Source organism: Pipistrellus kuhlii, unplaced genomic scaffold, assembly GCF_014108245.1.
Source record: "Pipistrellus kuhlii isolate mPipKuh1 unplaced genomic scaffold, mPipKuh1.p scaffold_m20_p_63, whole genome shotgun sequence".
NCBI classification, from domain to species: domain Eukaryota; kingdom Metazoa; phylum Chordata; class Mammalia; order Chiroptera; family Vespertilionidae; genus Pipistrellus; species Pipistrellus kuhlii.
Window position 1 is genome coordinate 1 of NW_023425566.1, and position 26,872 is coordinate 26,872.

Consider the following 26,872-nt stretch of genomic DNA (forward strand, 5'->3'; position numbering starts at 1 on the left):
GAGAGGGAGAGAGAGGAGAGAGAGGGAGAGAGAGGGACGAGAGAGAGAGAGGAGAGGGAGGAGAGAGAGAGAGAGGGGGACGAGAGAGGAGAGAGAGGGAGAGAGAGAGAGAGAGAGAGAGGAGGAAAGGGGGAGAGGGGGGGAAGAGGAGAGAGGGGGGAGAGGGAGAGGGAGAGGAAGAGAGAGAGAGGGGAGGAGTGAGAGAGAGGGAGAGAGGGGGGAGAGAAGAGAGGGGAGGAGAAAGAGGGAGAGAAAGAGGAGGAGAGAGAGAGAGGGGGGGAGAGAGAGAGAGAGGAGAGAGAGGGGGGGGAGAGGGAGAGAGAGGGGGGGAGGGGAGAGAGGACGAGAGAGAGAGGGAGAGAAAGAGGGAGGAGAGAGAGGGGGGGAAGAGAGAGAGAGGGCGACAGAGAGGGCGAGAGAGAGGGGGGGGGGAGAGAGAGAGGGAGAGAGAGAGAGGGAGGAGAGGGGGGGAGAGAGAGAGAGGGCAAGAGAGTGGGCAAGAGAGAGAGAGAGAGGGGGGAGAGAGAGGAGGGGGGGAGAGAGAGAGAGGGAGGAGAGAGAGAGAGGGGGCAAGAGAGAGAGAGGAGAGAGAGAGAGGGAGGAGAGAGAGGAAGGGAGAGAGAGGGAGGAGAGAGAGGGGGGGGGAGGGAGAGAGAGAGAGAGAGAGAAAGAGAGAGAGAGAGAGGAGAAAGAGAGAGAGAAGGACTCTCAGGGTCCACCAGGGCCCAGGCTCACCTGCGCCCTCGGCTGGCTGCCCTGGGTGCCCGCGGCTGGCCCCTGGCGCTGCCCCTGTCCGGAGGCCGGCCGGCCACGGGCGGACTCTCAGGCTGTTGCCGCTGCCGATGCTGGATTCCTCCAAGCGGCAGGACTTGATGAGGACTGTCTGGGCCGAGTTGCCCTCCTCCTCTCTCTGGGCCGTGTCGCCCTGCCCCTCGGGCTGAGGTCCTGGGGGGGGCATTCGAATTTCGAACGAAGCCCCTGGGCCAGCTGTGGTGGCAAAGTCTGTGGGTCAGTCCGAGAGAGGCGGGAGGGGTGGTGAGCAGAGGGGCGGCCAGAGCCAGACCCCAGCCTGGCTCTCAAGCCCTCGCTGCACTGGCGCCCTGGCCCCCACACCCTGGCGCCTCTGCGGCCTGTCTGGGCTGCAGGCTCTGACCTCTGCGCCCAGGGGGCAATGTGGGTCCCACCTCCTCCTGCAACCTAGCTGCCTGGTCCTCCATGCTGTGCCTGGGACTCAACCACCCGCTCTGGCCTCCCTCCCTCCTCCCTGCCTCCGGCCCTCCGCCCCTGCCCAGAAGCTCAGGCACAGCACCTCCAGCTTTGGTTAAAATGTTCTCGAGGCCCCAGCCCGGCCCGGCCCCTGCCGTCCTGCTCCTGCCAGTCCCACCCAAACTTCGGAAAAGACTGTCCACACTCAGCTGCCTCCTCTCACTCCCCACATCTCTGTCCCTCAGGTCACCGCTGACCCCCGTGGTGGCCCCATGCAGCTCCTCAGGCTTCGCTGGGCACCCCCTCTGGAAACCGCGTCCCTGGCTCCGCTCCCCTCAGCCTCTCTGCTGGCTGTCTCCCCGCCTGCCTCTGATTCCCGCGACCGCGAGGACACAGCCTCGGCCCTCTGTCACCATCGACAGTGCTTGTAGGGCACAGGTACTTTGGTGGCTCCTGTCCTCCACCTCCCTAGATGCCATCCCAGTCGGCCACCTCTTCTGTCCCCCCTCCAGCGGCCCCGGCCTCTTGTGCTGCACGCCCATTGTACAGATGCAAACACCGAGGGGCGTAGTAGGGCCAGGAGCCCGTGAACTAGCTCTGAAAGCCCCACCTGCTCCACTCTGGTGGGTGGAAAGGAATTTCCCATCATGCCTCTCCCCCTGCAAAGACTGGCGTAGGTTCCATCCACTGAGGAGTGGGTGGGGTGGGGTGGGGCGGATGGCTGCATGACCCCCCGTTACCTGGGGGGCTGGGGCCGGGGCCCGTGGCCGGGGCGCCGAGCAGGGTCATGTCGTTGCCGTGTCCCAGCTGCACCCGTCTGAGCACAGAGTTGTCTATGTGGATGTTCTGCGGCCCCCAGGGTCCAGCCGCGGGCTCCTGAGCATGGGGACCCGCTGCGGGCGGTGGAGGGAGGCAGAGGGGAGCCGCGGAGCCTGGCAGGAAACACAGCACATGACCTCTGACCTTCCCTGCACCCCCACACCGAGTGCTGGCCGGGCGGAGGGGACAGGCCCCCTGCCTCTTCCTGGCTCCATGGGAACGGTGGGCCCGGGGGCAGTCGGCACTGGCCCCCAGGATTTGGGGTGTCACTGGGGCACTCGAAACCCAGACAGCGAGCCCACCCTCCGCCTCCTCGTCGCCTCCGCCCTCGAGGCCCTCGGGAGAAAGTCCCTCTGGTGTGAGCGCGTCTGACCGGCTCAGAGCCCCCCACGCTTCTCTCCGAGTTTCCTCCTGGTTTCCCACGTGAGGTGACGCTGCACAGATTTACTCGGAAGTGCATTTGAGCAGAATGAGAGGGAAACCCATGTAACATGCAGTCCACGGTCAGACACGGCACAACTGGAATCGGGGGCAGCTCGGAGGATTGACGCTGGGCAAACGTCGCTCTAGATTTCCAGACAAAGTTCTCCTCCGTCTCACAGCTGGGGAAACTGAGGCCCAGAAGGGGGAAGGATTCTCTAGAAGTCGCAGGGAGTGTTCCCCTCGGGCTGAAGCTCTCGCTGTGTCCCACGCTGGGCCTAGGGGTGGCCCGCCCCCTCTCACCGGCCAGCGGGGCTGTGTTTCATCGTCCCTAGGCGCCGCTGAGAGACTCCTCCCAGCGTTGGAGGGTGATAACTCGGAGAAAACCCCGTGGTTCGGAATAAACAAAAGGCTGCTGTGACCCCGCGCCTCCTGCTGAGGAGAGTGACCTGAACTGCTTCTCACGGGGAGCCATGGGGTCTCCTGGAGCATGAGGCTCTCAGTATTGGAATGAGAGGGAATCAGGGTTTGATCCAGGAACCAGAAAGATGTCCCTGTTCTCGGAGCCCAGGAAGGAGGACCGTGGTGATCCGAAAGCTGCCCTTTCTCCCCGGAGGGTGGATGGCCCTGACCCTCCCAGACAGAGCAGCCGCCCCGGCCCTCCTCGGCGTTTCCGGAGGACTCACCGCTCTCCGCAGGGGCCACGTACTTCACGATGCTGTTCCCGTGTCCAATCTGGACGGCTTCGGAGTTCCCGATGGAGATGTGGCTGTTCGGCCCGCTCTGGCAGATGGTGACGTCGTTATGCTGGTAAAGGATGGCGCTGGGCTGACTCCCTCCCCTGGGAGTCCCTGTGGGAGGACACGCCACTCAGCCCCTCCACACCTCCCCACGGAGCAGGGCTCCCTGTCCCCCGGGCACCATGCCTCCTGGCAAGCCGGGACGCAGAGTCCAGTGCCCGCCGGGGCTGGCCGGAGCCCAGCTGGAACTGGCCTGTCTGACAAATGCCACCAGCATCTCGGATGACCCTCCCTGGACGGCGTCATGGCAGGTCACCCTACCTGAGTGTCCTCTGCTCCCCGAGAGGGTAGGGGAGCGTCCTGCTCGCCCTGCCCTCTGCCCCTCTCCCTTCGAGCAGCCACACGCTGGCCGTGAGCGCCCCCGGCCAAGGCTAGGGCTGTCCACAGGCTGCTTGTGGCCACCAGAGAGCTTTGCTTGCCTCCCAAGGCATTTGTAAGGATTTGCCTTCGTGACGAGTGTTTACAATCTGACGGCTGTCACATTAAAAATATTATTTTAATTAAAAAATATTTTTTTAATTACATGTTACGACTGCATTGGGATAAAGACATATAATCTAGGCGGGAGTCGTTATTATGATTATAACATTCACTTTTTTCTTCTGGTTGTAAGAGAAAGGAGGACATTTCCGTGGGCCTGTAAAAGGCTGTGGGCTCTATGCCTGCAGCTGCTGCACCTGGAGGATAAGGCGCCCTGGGACCCCGCCCCCCTCTATCTGAGCCCAGCCCGGTCTCCCTCAGCAATGCCAACTCTAAGTTGGGCCAAGTGCCCACAGGAAACTGCCAGCAACCAGCCCTGTGCCCAGGCCAGTACAGTCAGGAGTACCCGCCCCTCCCAGCCCCTGGCCTTCTGCAAATACAGCCTTGGGCCCCACCTCCAGGAAGCCCTCCCTGGTTACTCCCCCACCGAGCGTCATGCTCCACCCTCCTGGAACCCCTTCCAGTGACTGGTGAGCAAGACAAGTGCAAGCTTCTGGAAGGTTCTGAAGGTGGAGCAGGCAAGAAACACATGTTGAGTGTCTCTTTCCCTGCCCTGCCCAGGTGTGGGAGCACATCAGGGCCTACCTGGTTGGTATATTTCCCAGTTGTTTGACTTCTTGTCCAAGTTCAGCAGGTGGTCTTTCTGCATTTCATACAGGTATCGGTTGACATCTCTGGACGAGGTCATCCCCAGGGCCCGGGCGATGTTCACGGCCTTCATGGGCCCCTGGCCGGCCAGCAGCCTGCGGATCCGTTCCTGCACCTGCACCGGCTCTGTGGGAGGCAGGCGGCGGTGGCTAAGGAGGCCTCCGGAGAGTGTCCGCTCCACTGCTGACTATAGCCGCGGCCCCTCTGAGCCCATCCTCGTCCACCAGACGCGCGTCATCACCGTGCCCAGCGAGGCTGTCCTGGGCCGGGATGGGCACCGAGCCTCCGGGCACGCCTGGCACACGGGGCTGCACAGTGATGGCGGCTCTAGACCGGAGACATCGATTCTCAGGCAGTTAGCTTCTCCCACCGCAGAGCCTGAGCTGCCTCTGGGGGCCTCGTGGGACCCTCTCAGGGGGGTGCGAGGAACCCTCTCAGCACCCCCTGTGGCTAAGGAGAGCTGGAGGTCAGAGGAAGGGGCCCCTGCCCCAGGAGCTGCAAAGAGGCCGGTCACCAAGCGGAGAGCCCAGTTTCTGGGACTTGCACCTGCAACTTGCAGGGGGCCCTCTGCCGGAGAGAGAGGCCAGGGGTGGCGGGGCAGGAAGGGGACGGGCCTCCATGGGTCGCGGGGTCCTGAGCTCTGGCCCTGCCCTGCCTCCTTCCCGCTGTGCAGCGCCCTGCTGCCTACCTTCTCTGGGAAAAGGGGGTGAGTACCGCCTCTCACCACCGGGGGAGCCCGGGAGCGCCCGGGCTCATTGTGAGTACCTGACAAGTGACAGCTCTTTCTGTCTGTGGGCTACAGAACTGGCTAAGGGGATCTCGTGTGATGTGAACTTGGTTCTATGGTCATCACCATCGTTGTCATCGTTCCTTTCGGATGTTATTGTACTTTGCTGAGCACCTACTATGTGCTGGCGCCAGGCTGAACCCTTTGCCTCTAAGCCTCCGGAAACCCCACAATGCAGCCCTGCTCCTGTCTCCATTGGCCGGAAGAGGAAGGGAGGCAGGATGAGGGGACGGGACGGTATGCACCCCAAGGGGCAGAGCCTGTATTCACACCCAGGCCCCAATCCAGGCTTGTCTGTTGCCAGGACTGCTGGTGCCGGGTATCCCCCCCCCAAGATTGGCAGTTACCAAGGCTGAGCTGGGCAGGCGCTGTGGGAACCAGTGCTCCAGCCACATCCTCTCTCAAGCACCACGTCGCAGAGCCAGCATCATGCACTTGCAACTTCTCCTTCATCCGGTAGAGAGCTTGGTTGATGTTCTTCTTGGGCACTTTGCATTCCTTTGCCAGCTGGGCAGCCTTCATAGGGCTGCCAGCATTCTTCAGCTCCTGCAGGATCCTCTGCTCAAGGTCTGGGAGAGGAGAGAGGGGCAGGGAGAGGACTGAGTGCCAGGGTGGAGCCTGGGCCAGAGGCTCTGGGGTAGGGAAGGCCACGGGGGAGGGCCTGGGGCAGAGCCGGAGCAGCCACCCACCAAGGACACTTCTGTTCAGTGAGGGCTCGTGGGCTGATCAGAAATGGCCTTGGCTGGACAACCTGGTGGCCAGGGGGGTGGCCAGGCCGTCCAGTGGCCTCAACTCGCTGAGCGTGGCCAGAAGGCAGGTGGGCACTGAGCCCTCAGGGGTCCTCAGAGCAGAGGGGCGTGGAGTGAGGGCAGAAGAGCAGGGGAAGGGGGGGCGGGGCAGTTGGCCAGTTGCCACTCTGTTCCCAGATCCCAGCCGCCTCCTCCCTTCAAAATCTGCCCTCCTGGGGCCCGCCATCCCTGCCTGTGTGGTCTGCCCTGGGAAGGCCGTTCCTGGCTCCCGTGAGGCACCTCATCTCCTCTCTGCTTCCGCCTCCTCTGGGCAGGATCCCCCAAACCACGGGGATATGAGTTCAGGATGCGGAGGGCGCTGTGGGCGGCAGCCCCACCCATCAGCAGGAAACCTGGACCCCAGGAGCCCCGAGGGAAATGCAAAGCAGGGCCCTGCTCGGGAAGTCGGGTCCCCTTCTGAGGAGGTGACCCCAGGCCTAGCGGGTCCTCTGCCTGCTGGTCTCTCTGGCTCTGCGACGGCAGTGCTGGTGGGGATGGGCCATCCGGTTCCGGCTACAGCCCCGGCTGCAGCTCGCCTTTGTCACCACATTTTCACCTGCCGGCAGGTGAAGCACAGCTAGGATATCTGGGGGTGCCCACTCCTTCGCCCCAACTCTACCCCAAGCAGTCATCAGCCACCAGAAATCCTCGTCCAGTCAACCACGGGCTCTGCCTTGTCCTGAAAAGAGGGGTTTTTTTGTGTGTGTTTTTTAAAAATATATTTTATTGATTTTTTACAGAGAGAAGGAGAGAGGGATAGAGAGCTAGAAACGTCGATGAGAGAGAAACATCAACCAGCTGCCTCCTGCACACCCCCCACCAGGAATGTGCCCGCAACCAATGTACATGCCCTTGGCCGGAATCGAACCACTGAGCCGAACCGGTTTTGGCCTGAAAAGAGTTTTGATTGTTGAAAAGCCGGCCCTGGTGAGCCTTCCCCAGGCCCCTCCTCCCTGACTGCAAAGGCCAGTGAAGGGCGTGAGCCCCAGCACCTGAGGCTGTGAGATGGACAAGGTACAAGCAGCCGTGACGAGGAGCGGAAGCCCCAGAGAAGTAGCACGTAGTTACCCAGTGCCCCTGGCCGGTACCTGCGTGTCCCCCTGGGGAGCTGACAGGAAGCTGGGCTACACCCTGCCCTCCCCTCCCTGCACCCCTTTGCCTCCTTTTTGTTCTCTGAGGCTGGCTCCCCAGCTCTGCCGCCTACTGGCTGTGTGACTCTGGGCCCCAGTTCGCCACCTGTGAAGTGGGGTAATACCAGCTACTTCCGAGATTGTGGTGAGGATGAAATGAGCTAATGAGAACAGAAACAACAACTAAAAGGCAAAACCCCACTGCAGCCCGCAGCCCCCAGGGCACCCTGGAGCCCGGCGATGGCTCAGGGCTGGCCCCTCCACTGGGGCCTCGGGCGGAGCTCTCAGAGGGAGAGGCAGCCGGAAATGTGTGTCTCATCGTGTCTTATCGTAGTGGCTTGTGCTGCTCTCAAAATGAGTGTGAATACGACACCCTGAGGTTTGGCCTCTCGGGGCCTTGGCGGTCTCATGTGTGAAATGGGAGCATCGCGGTGCTCAGCACTGAGGTTCCTGTGAATGTATGGGGCGTGGGCCAGGCACTCTCCCTGGGCGCCATGTCGCTATCACTGCTATAATCAGCCCCTCCCCCCCCCAGGTCCCCACCATCCCTTGGGAAGGAGTACTAGTACCTGCCTCGACGATGTCTGCAGAAGCCTGGGCCATGCTGACAGCGTGGCTAGGGGCCCGGGGAGACCTGCGGGCCTTGAGAAGGCGGGCTGGTGGAGGCTGGCCTCCCTGCGAGGCCAAGGCTGGAGCTGCCGGCAGCTGTGGCGGGAGGCTGGCTGCACAGGAGTGCACAGGCGGCACCAGCTGTTTATACCCCGGAAGCGGGCCTAGGGAGCCGGAACTGATCGGCAGTGTGGAGAAAAAGAAAATGAAACTGTGTGTGTGGCTTTCGAAGGAAACGATATCGAAAGCAGAATTGATAAGTAAGAGGAAGTGGGCTAGCTGTTGGAGGGAAGAGCAGAGTAACTTCCGAGTGCCCACCGATGCCCACCCTGACCCTCCGCACACAGAGGCCGGGACACTGGGTGCCCACGATCGTGTACACTTCAAAACGACAGCTCTCTTTAGTGAGCACCGACCGTGTGCTTTCAAACCTCATGGGCCCCTCCAACTCACCGACAGGGTAGGGACTAGCACTGGCCTCTTTTCTCAGAGGGAAACTGCGGCTCTGGTCAGTGCGGCCACTTGTTCAAGGGGCCCTAACCCAGCCCCTCCCCACCCACACGCTTACTGGCTCTGTGACCCTGGGCGAGTTGTTAAACCTTTCTGTGCCTCCGTGTGCTTCCAGCTTCACTTACAGTCACGAGCACAATTGGGCACCCGCATGTTCCAGGCGGAACACCCCCATCGCTTTCCTAAGTGACCCTCAAGCAGCCCAGAGCCATGGTTCTCTTTCAGGTCACAGAGGGGAAACCGAGGCCCATAGAAACGAAGGGCGTTGTGTGAGGCAGCCAAGGGGACCAAGAACTCAGCCCCGGAAACCCCTTGGCCCGGGGTTCAGCGCAGAGGCCTGGGCGGGCTGGCAGGCGGACATGCCCACTCCCTCGGGGTACTCCCGGTCAGCCTTGCTGCCAACACAGGGGTGAACAGCGATGCAGGAGGGGACGGGCCCGGGGCTCGCTCAGAGGCTGCCTTCGCAGAGAAAGCAGCAGTCCTGGTCCCCAGCACATCCACCAGCTCCCACCTCTGGGTCGGGGCCGGGGTCCCAGTGATGGCATTGGCAGGGTGCCGTATGGAGAGTGACCACTCACTAAAACCTGGGAGCCACAAGACCGGGTGCTTTTGTTCTCTTTCACGTAAAACTGAAGATTCACATATCTCTATATGAACTGACGACATGGACTTTAAATGCAAGGTGGTTAAGGGTATTGAGGAAGATTGTGGGAAGGGCCATGGGTGAGCCCCAGTGGATGCTGGGAGTCTCCGTGCCGGGGCCGGCCACCAGGTGGCGCCCACTCACCAACCTGGGCCCAGGGGCCCACCTCCGCCTGGTCCCTCTGATTGAGGGAGGACCTCCCACCCATCGTCTCCCCAGGGAAGATCTGGCCTGACCTTGGCCTCTCCCTCTCAGGCTCCTTAACTCCTCCCAGGGTGGAAGCAGCAAGCCCAGGCCTTGGCTGCAGGCATGGTGACCCAGCACTGACTCCTTGCCTCCTGGGCTTGCAGGCCAGGCGGAGGGCGGGCTTCACCCTGAGGGTCCGGTTGGCTTCTGGAAGGACTGCTTGTGTCTCAGTGGTGACGGCTGGCCACCGGGCAGTGTTTGGATGGCCCTTCCCGTCCTCTCTGCCTCGTCCTGAAGCCACGTGTGGCCTCCGCCCTGCTCTCTGAGTGGCCCCGGAACCTGCGTCAGGAGCCACCGCGCAGGAAAGGCCAGGCGCCTGGGAGTGCCGCCTGGGCGAGGACTCCATCTGGCCTTCTTCTCCATGGCGGGCCCTGCCTCTCGCGGGGGGTCAGGACGCCCTGAGTCTCAGTTTCTTCAACGGTGAAACAGAGATACTAAAGAAGAAGCGTGTCTGTATGATACTCGGTAGGTCCTCACACACTGGAAAACGTGCTGGATGCCTCTCTGCCAGGTACCCGTGGGCACTAGGCAAAAGAAAAAAAAAAAAGGTGAGAGAGAAAGAGAAAGAAAAACAATTAAACATGTGTGGGTTCCAACTTCCCTCGCTCTCACAGCACGTCCAGAATTCAGGGGAGTCCTGAGCCTGCTGTGAGGGTCTCGCCGCACTGAGTGGGATTCTCACTTTTAAATAATCCAAAGGATTATCTTTTATTTCTCTTCTCCGTTTAAGGGATTTTCAGGGTCATTTTGACTATAAGGATTGCCTTTAACCCAGATATCAGTGGCTTACGCCATCCAGGCGCTTCTTCCTTTTTTTCTCCTCAAACAGTCTGGTGGGTGGTCCAGGCTTGGCGTGGCACATCATGAGGTCAGGACCCAGGCTCCTTCCATCTTGTTGCTCTGCCATTTGTGGCCTCCATCCCAAGACTGGCCTTGAGTTCTGGAGCGGCTGCTTCAGCTCCGGCCATCACATCTGCCTTCCTTCCAGCGGGACGAAGGAAGGGAGGAAGGGCATGAATCTCCCTTTTAAGAACACTGGCAAGTTGCACACACATCCCACTGGCATCCCACTCATCTCCTCGCCCGGCCAGAGAGGCCCGGGGGCAATGGTCTTTGTTCTGGGCCGCAATGCACCCCGCTGAAATGGGGGCCCCTGGTACTTAACGGTACGGGGCCACAGATATTGGAGGATACCTAGCTGTTCCTCCCATTGAGGGGCTCAGGTGTTCGTCCATGGAAGGAGCTGAGGGGCCTCCTCTGTGGCCATTAGGTGTGGGCATTCGTGGGCCTATTTATTGATAGGTCCGCGTTCCAGGGCAGTCTCCATGCTCTCAGGGCCTGCTGCCCATGGTGGAAGGCAAAAGGGGAGAGGAAGGGAGACAGGGACACCGGGGTCCCCTTACCCGCCTGGGAAGGGCCTCACAGGCCATAGGAAATCCCAGATGGCACCGCTGACTGCTGGATCCCGAACCTCCCTTTGCCCCGAAAAGCAGGCTCGTTTTCTATGGCTTGTATTTTTCTAGAAACTGTTAAGAACTCTTCACCCAAACCAGATGATAATAACACGTTACTGATCTGAGTCTTTAGGCTTCTCCCTCACGCTCTTTGTGAAGAGAGATATTTTTACCGCACACTGTGCTGTCGAACCCAGTCTCCTTCCTCCCAGGCAGCCTGGGTGTTATCTGCATTTCCCTGTGCATTCAGAAGGCACCCAATGTGGGAAGTGACATGTCTTTGGTCAAGGGCAAAGGTCAGAGAACTGGAGATGGCCAGAGAGGATCGCACAAAGTCCCAGGAGGCAGAGGAGGAGGGAGAGAAACCTAGACCAAGCAAAGCTGCTGCGTTGAAGGCTCTATTCGCTGCCCTTCAAGACAGAGCTTGGCCACCCATGCCCCCATGGGCAAACCTGGGGCTCTGGTCCTGGCACCCCTTCTAGCCACTACTCCTCTGAGCCTCAGTTGTGGGGTTGCAGTTCAGTGAGGTCATGGCTGACGGTGCTAGCAGAGCACTGAGCACGCAGCATGTGCTCATTAAATGGGAGCTGGTTATATCACCATCATAGGACCTCCAGCTGTCCCTCTCTCTGGTGACAGAGCAGTCCCATTTATCCGGCCGGTCATTCACCAAATGGCTTTTTGTGCCTCCTTAACCCCAGGCCACACGTGGGGGCTTGCCCAGGGAAGGGGGAGCAGGAGAAAGGCCCCTCACAGGTTCCTGGTTCCGCTTCCCACTCTGGCTGCAGGAGAGGCCACACTGCCCAGTCCAGGGCTTGCCCGGTGGTTCAGGTTGAGTCCCAGGCCCTCCCATCCCCAGCTCTCCGCAGGAAGGATAGGCAGGCGGACCGGCAGGTGGTGCTGAGTCAGGGAGCGGGCAGGCCGGGAGTGAGCCGTGGTAGGAACCTGAGATGTTTCCTGGAGGATTTCACCCCAGGGGGCATGGGGGTTGGGAAAGGTGTCCTGGGGCTGGAGGTGGGCAAGGGAGAGGGGAGTGACCGGCACTGGCTGTTCGGGCCCCTTCCTTCCCACCAACTCTTTTCAGAAAGCCCAACAAATACACTGAGATGAACTCACATCTAACTTTTACTTTTATAATCACATGATTTCTAAGAATAATTTCACTTCTAAAATTATTTGCCTACAAGAAATTCATTTAATTACAATTGGCCACCAATTCTTCACCGAGTGTCCGGGAGTCTCAGGAATTCTCTCCAAGTGGGGCGACTTTGCCTGTAAATTTGTTTCAAATAATGAAGTGTGATGCAATTTTTAATGATGATTAAATGGAACAATTGGTGAACTTGACATGTTAGGTTTTCTAGGCTTTCAGTTAAATACATATGGATTCCGAATTTGCAATGCTCCCCCGCCCCTGTATTTTGCAACTCAAACATGTTCAAAGGCACCTGGAAGCCAGAGGTGCTAGGACTGCCACGTCCCGAAGGGAAAAGAAGGAAATGGGGAGACACATCAGAGGAGGAGCCCCCACGGCTGTGGCCGGGTGAGTGCGGGAGGCGTTTTCAGAGGGGCAGGATTTGAACCTGGAGCAGGCAGCCACGGCGCCAGCCCAATGGCCCCATGCTCCGTGGCTCCGCTGGCCACCCCTGCGAAGAGCAGACAGGAGAAGCCGAGCACCGTGGATCTAAAACAATCCGATTTTAAACTTGTTCACTCAATCAAGTTAGATGCTTTTAGAGACAAATTTAATTACTCCAAGCTCAATGAAAGCCTTTTAATAAGCTGAACACCATGATTTCAACCTCAGCCTGCAGCGCAAGGCAAGGAGGGAGCACAGAGGGGAGGGGGGAACTGGTGGAGGGGGGCTGCGAGGAAATGTGGGGAAGGGGCACAGGGTCCCAGCAGGCTCACACACGCACACAGATACACGTGTGCACACGCAGATGGGCATTTGTTTTGGAAATGTATTTGCACATTTAAACCCATCATTTGTTCCAAAGCGTCTGATTGTGAGGCTTTTTATAATATTTTGTCTTATTTTTAGAAGCAGCGCTTTTTCTCGGGGACAACTGTACAGAGTGCGAAAGGAAACGCCAGCCGCTTGGCAGACGCCCTGTGTGTGCTGCCTCCCTTGCTGGCTCGCACATTCTCCTCGCTCCGAACGTTCCGTCAATGCCTGCGACAGGAAGCCAGACACACATGCTGAAATAATTTCAACAAATATCAACTCAGAACCAGCGCGGAGGGCTGGTGCAGGAGCTGCTGCCTCCCCCGTGGTGCAGAGGAGACGGTTCGGAGGCGCAGTGCGAGAGTTGCTGTGTTTATAAACAGCTTTCTTTGTCGGCATTATCGCATTCACTTGTCCAGTGTAATGGCCTCTACTGCTTTTGGTTTTATGATCTACTTTTATTGATTTCGGAGAAGGGAGAGAAAGAGAGAGATAGAAACATCAATGATGAAAATCATCAATTGGGTGCCTCCTGTATGCCCCCTACTAGGGACTGAGCCCACAACCCAGGCATGAGCCCTGACCAGGAATCAAACCGGAACCTGGGTCATAGGTCAACACTCAACCACTGACCATGCCAGCTGGGTGGCATCTGCTGTTTTTAGCTACCCTGTTTTCCCGAAAATAAGACAATGTCTTATATTAATTTTTGCTCCCAAAGATGTGCTAGGAATTATTTTCAGGGGATGTCTCATTTTTCCATGAAGAAGAATACGGTACACATTTATTGTTAAATGAAAATAAAGGAAATTTATTACCTGTATACGGTACGGTAGTACGGTAGTTGTCAACACAAACCAGACAAACTGTGAATCCTACAGTATCAAGAATTTACTCATTTATTAAATGACAATCATGTCATCATCTTCTGGAACATCATCATAACAATCCAATTCCTGAATTTCCTGGTGAATTTCTTGTGACTCCATTTCTTTCAGAATCAGTGGACCAAATCTCTCATGTTTAGCCTGGGGGGGGGGGGGGAGAGCTTATTTTCGGAGGGATGCCTTATATTTCACTCAGAAGGAAACCTATAAGTAGGTCTTATTTTTGGAGGATGTCTTATTTTCAGGGAAACACGGTACCTAGCACCCAACCTCCTTCTTCTGGTAAAATCACTCCAATTTTCCTTTTCTATTAAAAGGGGGAGAGGAGAAGTGGGGGTGGGGGGAAGAAGAGAAACATTGATCTGTTATTCCATTCATTGGCTGATTTTGTATGTGCCCTGGCCAGGGATTGAACCCACAGCTTTGGCATATGAAGATGACACTCTAACCAACTGAGCTACCCGACCAGGACTCCTAGTTTTCCTTTTGAGAATCACCTCTCTCCCTTCTCAATTCATGTGGATGGAAGGGAGCTAACCCCACTTTGCTCTGATTGGCCAGGTTTGGTTACATGCTCTGGAATATGTGACCCAAACCTGGCCAATCAGAGCACTAGCTTCTTGTGGCATGTGCATATCTATCTGTGCCTGTTGGCGTGTGTTCTAGCCCAGCTCTGAACTGTTGCTTTTCAGTTATAAAAGTCAACCTTTCAGACCTAGTAAACATGTTCATCAGGGTTGCAGGATACAAATTCCTAATATATAAAAACCCTGGGTCCACAATGACCGGGAGGCTGGACCAACTGGAAGTCAGTCCTGCAGTCAGCACTGGGTTGCGGCAGCATGGTGGCTGCAGGCACGGTGAACCAGGTCTGACTGCTGAGGGGTCTTTGAATCAGGCCCAGAGAGAGGCCTGAAGAGAGAAGCAGGATCTTATCTGTTGATCAGCTCTTGCCTTTTTCTTTAGCTCTGGGCCTGGTCAGCAGCTGTGCCTCCATTTCTCTCCAGGCCTCCACTGGGGCTGCTGATCAGCCCCGCCTTTCTGATCAGGTCCCATTGATAGGCCCAGAGCCGCTGATTGGCATAGAAACCGACCAATCAGAACCAAAACTGGGTCAACTATTAGAAGCCAATGGCTGCCTAGGAGGCGAAGCTTTTGACACTGACTGGCATGGAAACCAACCAATCAGAACCAAATTGGCCAGCAGAGGAGGGAAGTTGGGGGCAAGAACAGGCCTGCAGGGGAGGGAAGTTGGGAGCAATCAGGCTGGCAGGGGAGGACAGTTGGGGGAGAGATAAGGCTGGCAGGGGAGGGCAGTTGGAGCAACCAGGCCAGCAGGGGAGGGGAGTTGTGGGGGGACCAGGCTTGCAGGGGAGAGCAGTTTGGGGGAACCAGACCAGCAGAGGAGGGCAGTTAGGGGAGACCAGGCCAGCAGGGGAGGGCAGTTGGGAGCAATCAGGCTGGCAGGGGAGCAGTTAGATGTTAATCAGGCTGGCAGGGGAGTCGTTAGGGAGCAATCAGGCAAGCAGGCAGGCAAGAGGTTAGGAGCCAGCAGTCCTGGATTGTGAGAGGGATGTTCAACAAACGGCAGTCAGACATCCCCCGATCTCGGGGTCCCAGATTGGAGAGGGTGCAGGCTGAGCTGAGGGACACTACCCCCCCCCCCCAGTGCATGAATTTTTTGCACTGAGCCTCTAGTCATTATATAAAAATCAACTGCATTCTTACAGACTAGCAGTGAAAGATTCAAAGTAAAATTTTTTGGGGAAAATTCCATTTACCAAAGAATCATAAAGAACAAATTACTTAGAAATAAACTTAGCAAAAAATCCCACCACCAATAGTTCAAGACCATCACCGAAAGTAGTTGAATAAATTCTCCCTAAGTGGAAAGGCCTCCTGCACTTGTGAGTCGGAAGACTTAATCTCCTGAAGGCAGCCATAGTCCCCAAACTGACCTCTACAGATCCAAGGTCATCCTTATTGATACCCCACCTGGCTATTGTGCAAAAACTGAAAAGCCAGTCCTCAGATTCATAAGAATCTTGAGATATGCAAAACGATCTTGAAATATGAGAACAGAATTGGAAGATTTATGAAAGTTCCTGCAAAGTTACCATAACAAGGACTGCGTAGAGCTGACGTAAGGGGGACACAGCTCAGTGAAATTGAATCGAGAGCCCAGAAGTAAACCCATACCGTTGTGGTGGGTTGATTTTTGACAAGGATGCAGAGCAACCAAACAGAGCAAAGAAGAGTCAACAGATGATGCAAGGAAGATGGGACACCCACGTGCAGAAGACAGGGTTTGTACTCCTACCTTGTGCCAAGTGCAAGAGTTAACGCAGAACAGATCGAAGACTAAATAGAAGAGCTAACCCTGGAAACCTCTGAGAGGAAACAGGTGTAAATCTGCATAAAAACCAGGGTTTCCTCAATATAACACCAAGAAACTAATAAATAAATAATTCATGAAAATTAAAAACGTTCGTGCAAAGGAAAACACAAAGAGTGGGAGCGTTTTCTGTATCTAGGAGGGATCTAGTATCCGGAATACAGACATATTACAATTCAGCAATAAAAGGCAAGTCACCCAATAGAAAATGGGCCAAGGGCCTGCTGCGGCTCAGTTGGTTGGAGCGTCATCCCTGTTAGGGTTCGTGAGGCAACTGACTACTGTTTCTCTCTCTCTCTCTCTCTCTCTCTCTCTCTCTCTCTCTCTCTCTCTCCCTCTCTCTCTCTCTCTCTCTCTCTCTCTCTCTCTCTCCTTCCTCTCTTTAGGATCAGTTTAAAAAATGGGTAAAGAGCCCAAACCTCAGAGTGTCGGCCTGTGGACTGAAGGGTCCCCGGTTTGATTCTGGTCAAGAGCATGTACCTTGGTTGAGGGCACATCCCCAGAAGGGGGCGTACAGGAGGCAGCTGATCCATGTTTCTCTCTCATTGATGTTTCTAACTCTATCCCTCTCCCTTCCTCTCTCTAAAAAAAAAAAAAAAACCAATAAAATATATATTTTTAAAAAATGGGCCAAGAGTTTGAGTGGACGTCTCCCCAAAGAGGAAATGCAAACATTCAGTATGTAGGTGAAAACATGCCGGCCATCATTCATCCTCAGGGAAATGCAACTCAGAACCACAATGAGACGATACCTCATGCCCACCAGATAGCCTTAAATGTAATAATTTTAAGAAAAGGGGCCCTAACTGGTTTGACTCAGTGGACAGAGCGTTGGCCTGTGGACTGAAAGGTCCCAGGTTTGATTCTGGTCAAGGGCATGTACCTTGGTTGTGAGCACATCCCCAGTGGGGTGTGTGCAGGAGGCAGCTGGTCGATGTTTCTCTCTCATCGATGTTTCTAACTCTCTATCCCTCTCCCTTCCTCTCTGTAAAAAAAAAAATCAATACTATCTATATAATTTTTAAAAAGAAAGAAAGAAAGAAAGAAAGAAAGGGAAAGAGCGAGTGCTGGTGAGGATGTGGGAATTGGGGCCTCATTCATGCTGGTAGGATGTGAATTGGTGCTGCTGATGAGGAAAACAGTTTGGCAGATCTTCAAAAAGTTAAATATAAAACTACCATGTGATCCAACTGGCTAGTTCCTCTCCGAGGATAAGTGAAAACATATGTCCGCACAGAAACTTGTACATGAGTGTTCAGGGCGGCATTATTCAGACTCACCAAACGTGGAGTCTACCCCAATGTTCACCAACTGAGCAATGGATAAACAACTGTAATAACCCACCCACACGATGGAATGGGACTCACCGAAAAGTGTACTGATGCTCGCGACACCATGAACGAGCCTTGGAAAACAGGCTGAGGAAAAGCAGCCAGACACACAATCTAAGAAAAAGGTCACAGATTGCATGACTCTGCTTATACAAAATGTTTGAAGTAGGCAAACCCACGGAAACAGGAAGAGGACTGTGGCTGCCCGGTGCTGGGGAAGGACTGGAACGGAGCAAAGTTTCACTGGGGAGATGGGGACGTCCTGAAATTCGGCCCGGGGATGAGGGCACCACGTTGTGCCTACACTAAGCCCACTAGGTATTACCTGTGAGTTCCATAGGGTGTAAGTCTAGCTCACCTTCTAAACAAAGAGAACTTTTATTTTTACAGGGAACTTCTGTTTCCAGTGTGAGGTGCAAACAGTCTTGAAGTCATCATTCTCACAAGAAGAAACAAGTGGACAAACTAAAAGCCAACATGCAAGAAACTGTTTGGCTCAGTGGGAAGAGCGTCCGTCGGCTTGCGAACTGAAAGGTCTTGGGTTCGATTCCGGTCAAGGGCATGTACCTTGGTTGCGGGCACATCCCTAGTAGGGGTTGTGCAGGAGGCAGCTGATTAATGTTTCTCTCTCATCGCTGTTTCTAACTCTCTATCCCTCTCCCTTCCTTTCTCTAAAAAATCAATAAAATATATTTTAAAAAATAATAAAAATAAAAACCAACAACTTCTCTTCACCCACCAGAGAATGGAGGCCGAGGGACAGCGTCCACCGGAAATCTGCCGACAACGGAATCCGGACGGGCACAGCTGTTTAGGCTGATGGAAAAGCAACCCTTAGACATGAGAGAAATAAGCAAGTTTCTGCCGTGGGCACTGTGGGTGCCTCACTCAGACCCGAGATCCTTTTTGGGGTTCTGTGATCCACTTCCGACTCCCTGGTCTCCCTGGGAGACAACCGTGACACCTCCCTTCACCCAGGGGCACGTCTCAGAGTGTACTCCTAGAAGAACCCCACCTCAGTTTCTCGCAGACCTTATCAGAGCCTTTGTCACGCTTTGGTGATTTAAAAATTTCCCGGAGGGGGAAAAGTAGGTAATGTTTTGGAAATTCCTTTAACCCAAACACCACCTCTCTTGCTAAAACCACCCGCCCGAGCTCGCACTGCACGGGGCTCCCTGCCCTACAGCAGGGGCAGAAGGAACTGGCCAAGGTCTCCGGCAGCTCCGTGGGGCAGCTCCGTGGGGCCCGGGGGCTGTTGCCGAGGGCGGTGGAGGCAGGGGAACGACCAAAGAACTAAACCAGCCTCGTTCCAAAGATTGTAAAATTTATTGTGTAAGTATTGCAGCTCTTCAGAATGTCATCCTCGTCACTGACGATTACTGATAACAAGCCATCATCGGGCCCGTGGCCTGGCGTCGAGCACAGAGGCTCCCCCCGCAGCGGCGGCGGCGTGAGCCCGGTCCAGTCCAGTTTGCAGTTTGCCGAAGTCGGGACACAGGCGGCAAAGGCGAGCGTTCCGGCGCCAAGGACACCGGTGGGCGCCGCCCTCGCACACCGCTGCGGGGTCCGGCGGCCTTCGCAGCCCCATGGTCACAGCAACGTCTGAAGCCCAGATTCCGGAGGATGACAGTTCTTCCCTTGTCACCGGGATGTTTTATGGGCCCCGAAGCTTTGCGTTACACGTAGAAGAGGAATCTCTGAAACACAGAATTCGCAGACAAGACGGACAAGGACGGGGACGGAGCGGAGCTCGCTGCCCGGGAAGGGGTCGCCTAGCTCTGAGCACAGACCCTGGGCTCTGAGGACGCGGACGGCTCACCGTGGATTTTGCCGAGTCCGTGTGCCCGGACCAGGCTTGGTGGGAATGGGGTGCGGGGATGTGATGACTAACAGGCAGGAAAACAATGAGCATTACGGACAGCCGAGCTCCACCCCTTTTCTGAGCCCAACCCGGTCCCCTCCAACCAGCACTTCTAAAGACCCCCCAACCCTCTACCGGCAACAGGGGGCCTCCTGAGGGTGCGCAAAGGCTTTTCAAGGGTAACAACCTGACAGTGGTGACCTAGAGGAAATCGTACGCCCTCACCCCCACCACAGCTCTGGGGTCCAGAGAAACCCACAGCTTAGCTACGGCGCCAATTTCTGGAAACACACACCACTGTTCTCTTGCGATGCATGCCCCAGCTGTCACCTGCTGGGTTCGAGCCCAGGGACAGGCCCGCATGGCGACCTGGCCTGCAGGACCAGCACTGACAGGGGCTGATCAGAGGAGCCAGCTCTGCCCTCAAACCCGCTGAGGTCGGCTGCCAGCTTCCTCCTCACTCTGCAAGTACAGCAGCTCGGACCAGACCGGTAAGGAGGTTCAGAGGACCCGGGGGCGCTGCTTGCTGACTCTTGGCTGATGCTGCTCACACAAAAGAGGCCCACTTCCAGGTTTCCGCCCTAGGGGGATGGGGGGCAGTAAGCACAGTACTCGGCCAGGGAGGATGGGGCAGCAGGGGCTGCCTGGCCCAGGGAGGAGTGCAGGTGGAGGGCAGTGGGCTGGGATGAGGGAGAGCAAAGGGGGTGTGAGAAGCAGCAGCCCTTTGCGGGCCAGGAGCGGGAGGCGGGTCCGGGCGACCGGAGCCAGTGCTTCCTCAGTAAGGCACTAGAGAGCTCCCCGGAAACGTACCTTTAAAACCGTTCCCTACAAACTGTCCCTGTCCTGTCGGCACAGGTGGCAGGACGTCTGAGCGGCCCTAGAAAAGAACCCTCTCGGAGGGCAGCATGCCCCAGGAAGACCACGGAGAGGCGGGTGCTGTGAGGCGGGCGCCCCTGCCAGGCTGGCTGAGGACACAGTGGGCGCGCCTGGTGCTCGGCTGTTTGTGAAGTGTGTCTATAAACAGAGTTCAAATGGTCAGAACGTCAAAACTGTTCCCCGGTTTTCATTTTGCAAGTAATAAAATAGTCGCTTAAAAACAATAGTTATGGCCTCATCTCTCTCTCTTACGTCCGCCGGAAATGAGGACACCTCTGTGGGTGGGGGGTGGGGGTGGAGGCGGGGGCTGCCGGCTGGGGGGGTCACCTCTCATGGAGATTAGCGAGTCCTCACCGGGAGAAAGGGCTCCAGCTCCAGCCACCGTCCTCGGCAGACGCCAAGGGACCCCCAACTCCACTTCCTGCCATTCAGCTCCACTCGCACACACGTGTGCCCATGCACACCCACGAGGGGTCTCTCCACACCCCAACCTACTCAGTGGAACCCGGTAAACAGGATTCACGTCTGAGGAAGATACTGACGGGAACACAGGGAGAGAAACACATGACAGGACTGCGTCCAGGAGGAACGGGATGGAGAGAAGGCGGAGGACCCGCTGCCAAGCAGGGGTGGGGAAGCTTTATTCATCCGCGGGTCATCCAAAATCACCCTTAGAACCTAGCCCGCGGTGCTCGGTCAGACATTTAACTCACTCACCCCTGAGGCCTTGGCAGGGCCAGACCCAATGACTTCCCGGGTCTCACAGGACCCGGACGCACAGCCTCAAGCGTGGGGTGCAGTGGCTGCGACGACCCCTCTGCTCGTGCTGGGAGTGTCGCTTCTTCACCTGTGATCTTGTGTTTGGCCCGTTAAGTGGGAATCACACATGGAGAGCAAGACAGGGAGGAGCACAGGCCTAAGACTCTGGGCCTTTCCTGCAGCCAGTGGACTGCACAGGCCTTAACCGACCCGTTATGGGGCCACCACCGAATTCTGCACACCAAGCCATCTGCCCCCTCGACGTGTCCATAGCAGCACCTTCGCCCCCGCCTACGGGGACCTTCATGATTAAACATAAAAAATAGGAGGGAAAACTCAAATTCCTTCAGTAACAGTTTATTTCATTTGGGGAAGCAAAGCCACCACCTGGAACTCGGTGCCTCTATTTCATGCGATTCAAAGGCTGTTCTGGCCCCGAGGAGGAGGCGTGTCCCCCTCGGGCGGGAATGTGTGAGGAGGGAGAGCCTGCCCCGGGCACAGCGCCCGCGGCAGACGGCTGCACTGTCCCAGCCCCTCTGCCCGGCAACCCTCCCTCAGAGTCTCGACAAATGCGATAAAAGTGTCCGTCCAACAAGCACTGACATAGTTATATTAAAAAATAGTGCAAAAGCTCAACATTTATATAAATAACTCTAGACCCCTGCTCTGTCATTGCTTTCTTTACAAGGTGAATACACACGCTCGGAGCCGGCCCTCCGAGCGGCCGCTCCTCTCCTCGCTCAGGAGACGGCCTGTGTGTGTGTTCAATAGGACTCTTCTGATACAAAAATACTCCTGCCCTCAGACATACAGCTTCTCTTACTTTATATAGACTTTTATATATAATATTGCAGATCTTTAAACAAAGGTTTTGTGCAAATATGTTTTTCTTTTTAAAGTTAAGTGAAATCGTCATGAACAAACGAAAGGAAGCCTTCACGAAGCTGGACTAGCAACAGAAAAAAAGACTAGGGTAGAATTGTTTCTTCTCTTTTTTTGCCTTCAAGACGGGGCTCAGCAAAGAAACATGGTCTCTGTGTGTGTGTGTGCGCGTGTGTGTTGGCTGTCCTGCAAGCTTTCGGAGCTTGTGCATCCGGACCAGACAGACACGTGACTATTTATACACGGGGAGGGGGAGGGGGAGGGCGGCCTCCCCTCTCTCCTTCGAAGTGCGAGTGTGTGCCTCTCACCCACCACGGCCGGCGCCGGGCCTAGAGGGGGTGTCCCTTCTGCTTCTCCTCGGGGCTCCAGGCGGCGAGGTGCGCGGGGTGCAGCCGGGGCCCCTCCAGCAGGGTGGCCGGCCCGCCGCCCGGCTGGTGCTGGAAGGCAGCGGCGGCGCCGGGGTAGTGCCCGATGACCTCACTGTAGGTGGGGGGCGGCCCCTCCATGCGCCCGCCGCCCCCGTAGCACGTGGCGCTGATGCCCGAGTTGCTGCTGGGGGGACAGGGGCCGCCCAGCACGGCGCTGTCCATCAGGTCGCTGTCGAAGATGGTCCTGTTTGGGGGCGCGCGCACCGACTCGCGGTTGAGCTCCAGCTGCTGCTCGGGGTCCCGCAGCTGGAGGGTGCAGGGGCCCTGGTAGGGCGGCGGCTCCTCCCCGTCCGACAGCGAGATGGTGGGCGGCAGGTCGATCTCATGCTGCAGGTAGGGGTAGGTGGGCTGGAAGCGGTGGAAGCGGTCCCGCTGGGCGAAGGGCGGCGCGGCCAGGCGGTCCGTGGGCCTCGGCGGGGCGTAGACCTGAGGCTGGAGCGAGGGGAGCAGAGTGAGGGTCCCCGGAAGCAGGGCCCGAAGCAAGGATGGGTGCGCGACCCTGCTCTCTGGGGAAAGGCAGGGCGGGGGGCGAGCCTGGGGTCCTCAGGGCGGAAGGGGCCGCCTGACTGGTCTGGGGCGGACACGGACTGCTCCCTGGGGAGGGGCATCCTGTCCGGGCAGGGAGGACAGCCACCGCGCGTCTCTTCAGAGAAGGCAGCCGGCGGTTCAGGCCCGGGAAGGGCGCCGCTGGGCTGGGGCGTCTGGTCCGCTGAAGCACTTTGGGGGGCAGGTATGGAGGGCAGGAGGGGGAGGGGGTGGCAGGCGCACTGCATGGGGCTCACCTCGGGGATCCCACTGCCCGACACGGTGCTCTCCGAGGGCCAGAGGCATCCTTCCTGTGGGAGGAGAGAGGCCGGTCAGTGGATGAAGCACAGCCGAGAGCCAAGGGTCCACCCGGTTCTGACCCTGGGACCTCCGTTTGGAATGAGACCTCGCACTAGCCACCTCTCTCCAACCCCACCGGGCCCCTGACACCTCAGACACCCATTTCTGGGCTCCCCCGCTGTCCCCGAAAATGCATCCTCCAAACTTTCTAAAACATGCACTGACCCTCCTTTCTCTGAACCTGCCAGCGCCTCCTGCGGACCTTAGAATAAACCCGAAGTCACCCAGCTAGCTGCTAAGAAAGCCTGGCTGGATCCAGCCCTCCTGGCCTTGCCCATCCCTGCCTGGCGTGTGCCACGTTGGCGAGAGGCTGGATTCCAGCCTGAAGGAGTGGAGCGCACAAACGGCTCAGAGTACACGGCGCTCTCTGCGAGCATATGAAAACACTGGACCCATCACCAGCTGTCTCCAGCCCTGCTGACTGCTACCGAGTGCAACGAAATGCCAGGTGTGCACCTCAGGGCCTTTGCATGGCCAGCTCCTTGTTTTTTCTTTTTATCCTCACACGAGGATATGTACATTGCTTTTAGAGACAGGTGGGGAGGGAGAGAGGAAGGAGAAGAGAGAGGGAGATGTGTGAGAGAGAAACATCGGTCTGCTGCTTCCAGGATGTGCCTGACTGGGCATCAAATCTAAGACCCTTCTTGCACGGGACAATGCTCTAACCAATTGAGCCGCCCAGCAGGGCTCCTTGCTTTCTGATCCCAGTGTCCCCTGCAGACTTCCTCCTACACCATACCCGGGAGGCCCTCACCCATCACAAATCCTGTCCTCTAATGAGCTCCGTCACAAGACATCTCGTCTGCTTGTTTACTTAGCTCTTGACTGTCTTGGCCTCCCCGCTGTGAGCCCAGGTTACAGGTGAAGAAACAGGCTTTAACCAGGGAAGCCCCACCTCGCTGCTTTGCCACGACATGATTCAGTGAGTCAACAGACTGTGGATGTGGCCCCACTTCTGTGCCAAGCTCTGGGTCAGGTGCCAGGCATGTCGCTGCCACCTCATGAGGCTTATGCCCTCTGCCCTGAAACTCTGGGTGGGGCCTGCAGCTCCCCTGGGGAGCGGACAGGGCTGGCTCTGGACTCCAGTCTGTGCACAGGCAGCCAGGCTGCACTGGCTAGGTGAGAGTTTCAGCCACGCTGCTGGCTCCCTCATCCCTACTACCTGCTGCGGGCAGCGTCTGTCCTGCTCAGGCCACCCTGACCTTGGCCCGTCAGGGGTTAGACAGTGAGCCCGGGGAAAGGAAACAGCATGCTCTGCAGACATCGGGGCCTCGGCTCCCAGCGAGCCGGAAACCCTGCCAGAGGTTCCGGGTCCTCTATCCTCTGACGAAAGACCCCTCCCTCTGAACTGAGATCCCTGTTTCATGAGGAGACGCCTGAAGGCCAGGGAAGTGGGACCCCCACACCAGGATCAGTACATCTGAGGGGCAAAAAAATCTAAAAATTAAAGCTAGCTTTATGGAGATGTACTTGACATATCATAAACTGCACATATTCAAAGTATATAACTTGGTTAAGTTTTGGCATATGTATATACCAGGAACCCATCACCACAATCAAATAACAAACACACCCATCATCCCATTAATTTCACTGGGGGCACTTTTTCTGGAGGGGTTCCAAGTTGAGGATTCTCTGGAGGGCTGCAATTTCCGACATGGCCACTAGGGGGGCCTGTGTCTCTCAAAACTGTCCCAACAGGAATGCACTGACTAAAACCATAAAGACACATTGGGGCCTAGCATGTTCCAGGCATGGGGGTGCAGACAGCAGACATACATGTTACTGTTAATACGGTGGTCAATGGCCATCTTGGTACTAATATTAATTAACAATGCCATCTCTCAATTGCTGCCTTGGTGTCAGGCACTGTGATAAGCTCTTTAAGCATCATTTCAATTCTCCCACTAAACCAACCACCTGCTCCCAAGTGGAGTCGGGAGCCCAGGGGAGGAGTGCAAGAAGCCACGGGGTCTTGGATGAAATGGGACCCATGCAAGCCTCCCTAAAAGCCTCCTGTGAGGCCCTCCAGCCAAGCCCCAGCAGGACATGGCTGCCAACACCTCTTCCCCCACTTCCAGCCCCACCGACGGAGCCCTAGCCCAGAGGCTCTCCACTTGGCTGCAAAATAGCACCACCCAGGGAGGTTACGAAAACACCCATCAGCGCCTGGGTGCCCCACGGCAGACCCAGAACCATCCACCATCCTTGCCACTGACTACGCCATGAGGGCACCTCCTCCTTCAGAATTCCGGGAACCGCCCACCAGGCCAGACGCCCGGCTGGAGGCTCCCACAGCACCCCAGCTCCCCCCCAGCCTGGCCCTGGGCACAGAAACCTACTGCCAGGGCGGCCCTGCACTCAAGTAGAGTCCCTGCCAAGCGGCCATCTTCCTTCCTCGCCTTGTTCCCCAATTCAGTGAATGGCCCCAACATCTTTCCAGATGCAAATGCCAGACTCTCAGGGTTGCTCCTGACAGTGCCCCACTCCCATCCCCTCCACGTCCAGGCGCCATCCTTTTTTTTCTAGAATCTTCCCTGTGGTGAGCCCGTCCAGCCTGGCATGGTTTCCCCATGTAGAATCAGGGGTCTGCAAACTGTTTCCTTAAAGGGCCAGAGCCCTAACCGGTTTGGCTCAGTGGATAGAGCGTTGGCCTTCGGATTCAAGGGTCCCAGGTTCGATTCCAGTCAAGGGCATGTACCTTGGTTGCGGGCACATCCCCAGTGGGAGCTGTGCAGGAGGCAGCTGATTGATGTTTCTCTCTCATTGATGTTTCAAGCTCTCTATCCCTCTACCTTTCTCTCTGTAAAAAAAAAAATCAAAAAAAAATCAATAAAATATATATAAAAAGTAAATAAATAAAGGACCAGAGAGTGAGCTAGTTTCTGCTTGGTGGGGCAGACGGTCTGCTACGTCACTAACAGCGTTGCTCTGGGGCAGACACAGCCACCAGGGAAGATTCCATGGAAATGGGCTTGACTGCGTGCCAGTGAGGAAGCAAATACCCAGAAAGTCACCTAGAAAAGGGCCACGGCAGGGCAGCCAGGCCCAGCCCCAGGCAGACGGTGGCAGGGTTTGGGTCTCTCTGGGAGGTTGCTGGGCCAGAGATTCCTCAGACACACCCTGTCTGGCAGGGGGTCCCCGGGGAGCTGCCACCCTTTCATCAGGCCTAACAAGGCTGTGTTTACCATCCAGGCGCCCCTGGGGACCCGTGCAGGTGGTGGTGGGGGGGGGGGGCGCCTTTCTTTTTGCCCCGGGTACCCTGAATCCTGAAGTCCCAGGTGCTGCCACAGAGCTGCCTCCCCGGAGCCTCTGCACCCCCACACTGTGGCCAGCTTCACCCTCCAGGACCAGAGGCTGGGCCACGGGGGCGGCGGGAGAGAGGCCAGCTCCCCTATTGCACAGGTGCACGCCCGGGCTAGGTGGGAAGGGAGCATGGGGCATGCCTATAGGGTTGGCCTGTAGGGCTGGCGCATTGTCCTTCGTGCCAAAGGCCCTCACAGGCGCCAGCCCCGAGGGAACGACAGGGAGGACGACAAAGGGGCGGTGGGCTCTTCCAACCTCTCAAACGGCCGCTGAAAAGCCGTGAGGCCTGGGAGCGGCCGCTCTTGCCCTGGCGAGCTGGTGGCACACGGAGGCCGCGGCCTCATGGAAGCGGAGATGCCAGCACCTGCCGGGCCAGGCCTGCCTGCGGACTTGGCTCAGCCGGGGACCCGGGAACCGGAGGCCACACCAGCGCCGCTCCTGTCCCCTCGCTGTCCTCCCGAAGCCCAAACAACACTGCTCAGATGTGCCCGTCTCAGGCTGCCTGTGAGCCGCCTCCTCCGTTCCCAGCTGCCCTCGGACCCCAGCGTCTGCCCCACGCGCTCACACGGTGGGACTGAAGCCCGTGTCATGAAGGAGGGCCTGGCCCACGGGCTCACGGCCAGGGCCAGGGGCTGGGACTGCACTCGGCCCCGGAAAGGACCCTTCCCCGGTGACCTCTGCCTCCAAGGTGCCGGGTCCCTGCCCGGGCGCTGGCTGAGGAGGGCTCTCCTGTCTGGGTCACCAGCGGGCTCGGCACCTGAGCCCCCGCCCGTC

At 57.2% G+C, this 26,872-nt stretch overlaps 2 protein-coding genes across 2 annotated transcripts in view; both read right to left on the bottom strand.

The window, feature by feature from the left end:
* Positions 1–680: 680 nt before the first annotated feature.
* Positions 681–7,810, bottom strand: ZBP1 (Z-DNA binding protein 1). The gene is made up of 6 exons (XM_045575063.1): positions 7,648–7,810; positions 5,508–5,729; positions 4,311–4,499; positions 3,132–3,228; positions 1,947–2,138; positions 681–1,002 (listed from the first exon to the last, which is right to left on the bottom strand). The coding sequence occupies exons 1-6, from the start codon at positions 7,679–7,681 to the stop codon at positions 732–734; spliced, it is 1,005 nt and encodes a 334-aa protein (XP_045431019.1). The 5' UTR covers positions 7,682–7,810; the 3' UTR covers positions 681–731.
* A 13,128-nt stretch (positions 7,811–20,938) lies between these two features.
* PMEPA1 (prostate transmembrane protein, androgen induced 1) overlaps positions 20,939–26,872 on the bottom strand; it is a 49,868-nt gene continuing 43,934 nt past the window's right edge. The window contains exons 3-4 of the mRNA XM_036420188.2: positions 22,690–22,743; positions 20,939–22,339 (exon numbers count right to left, since the gene is read on the bottom strand). Coding sequence (XP_036276081.1) covers positions 21,809–22,339; positions 22,690–22,743 — 585 coding nt within the window. The 3' untranslated portion in view covers positions 20,939–21,808. The remainder of the gene's footprint in view (positions 22,340–22,689; positions 22,744–26,872) is intronic.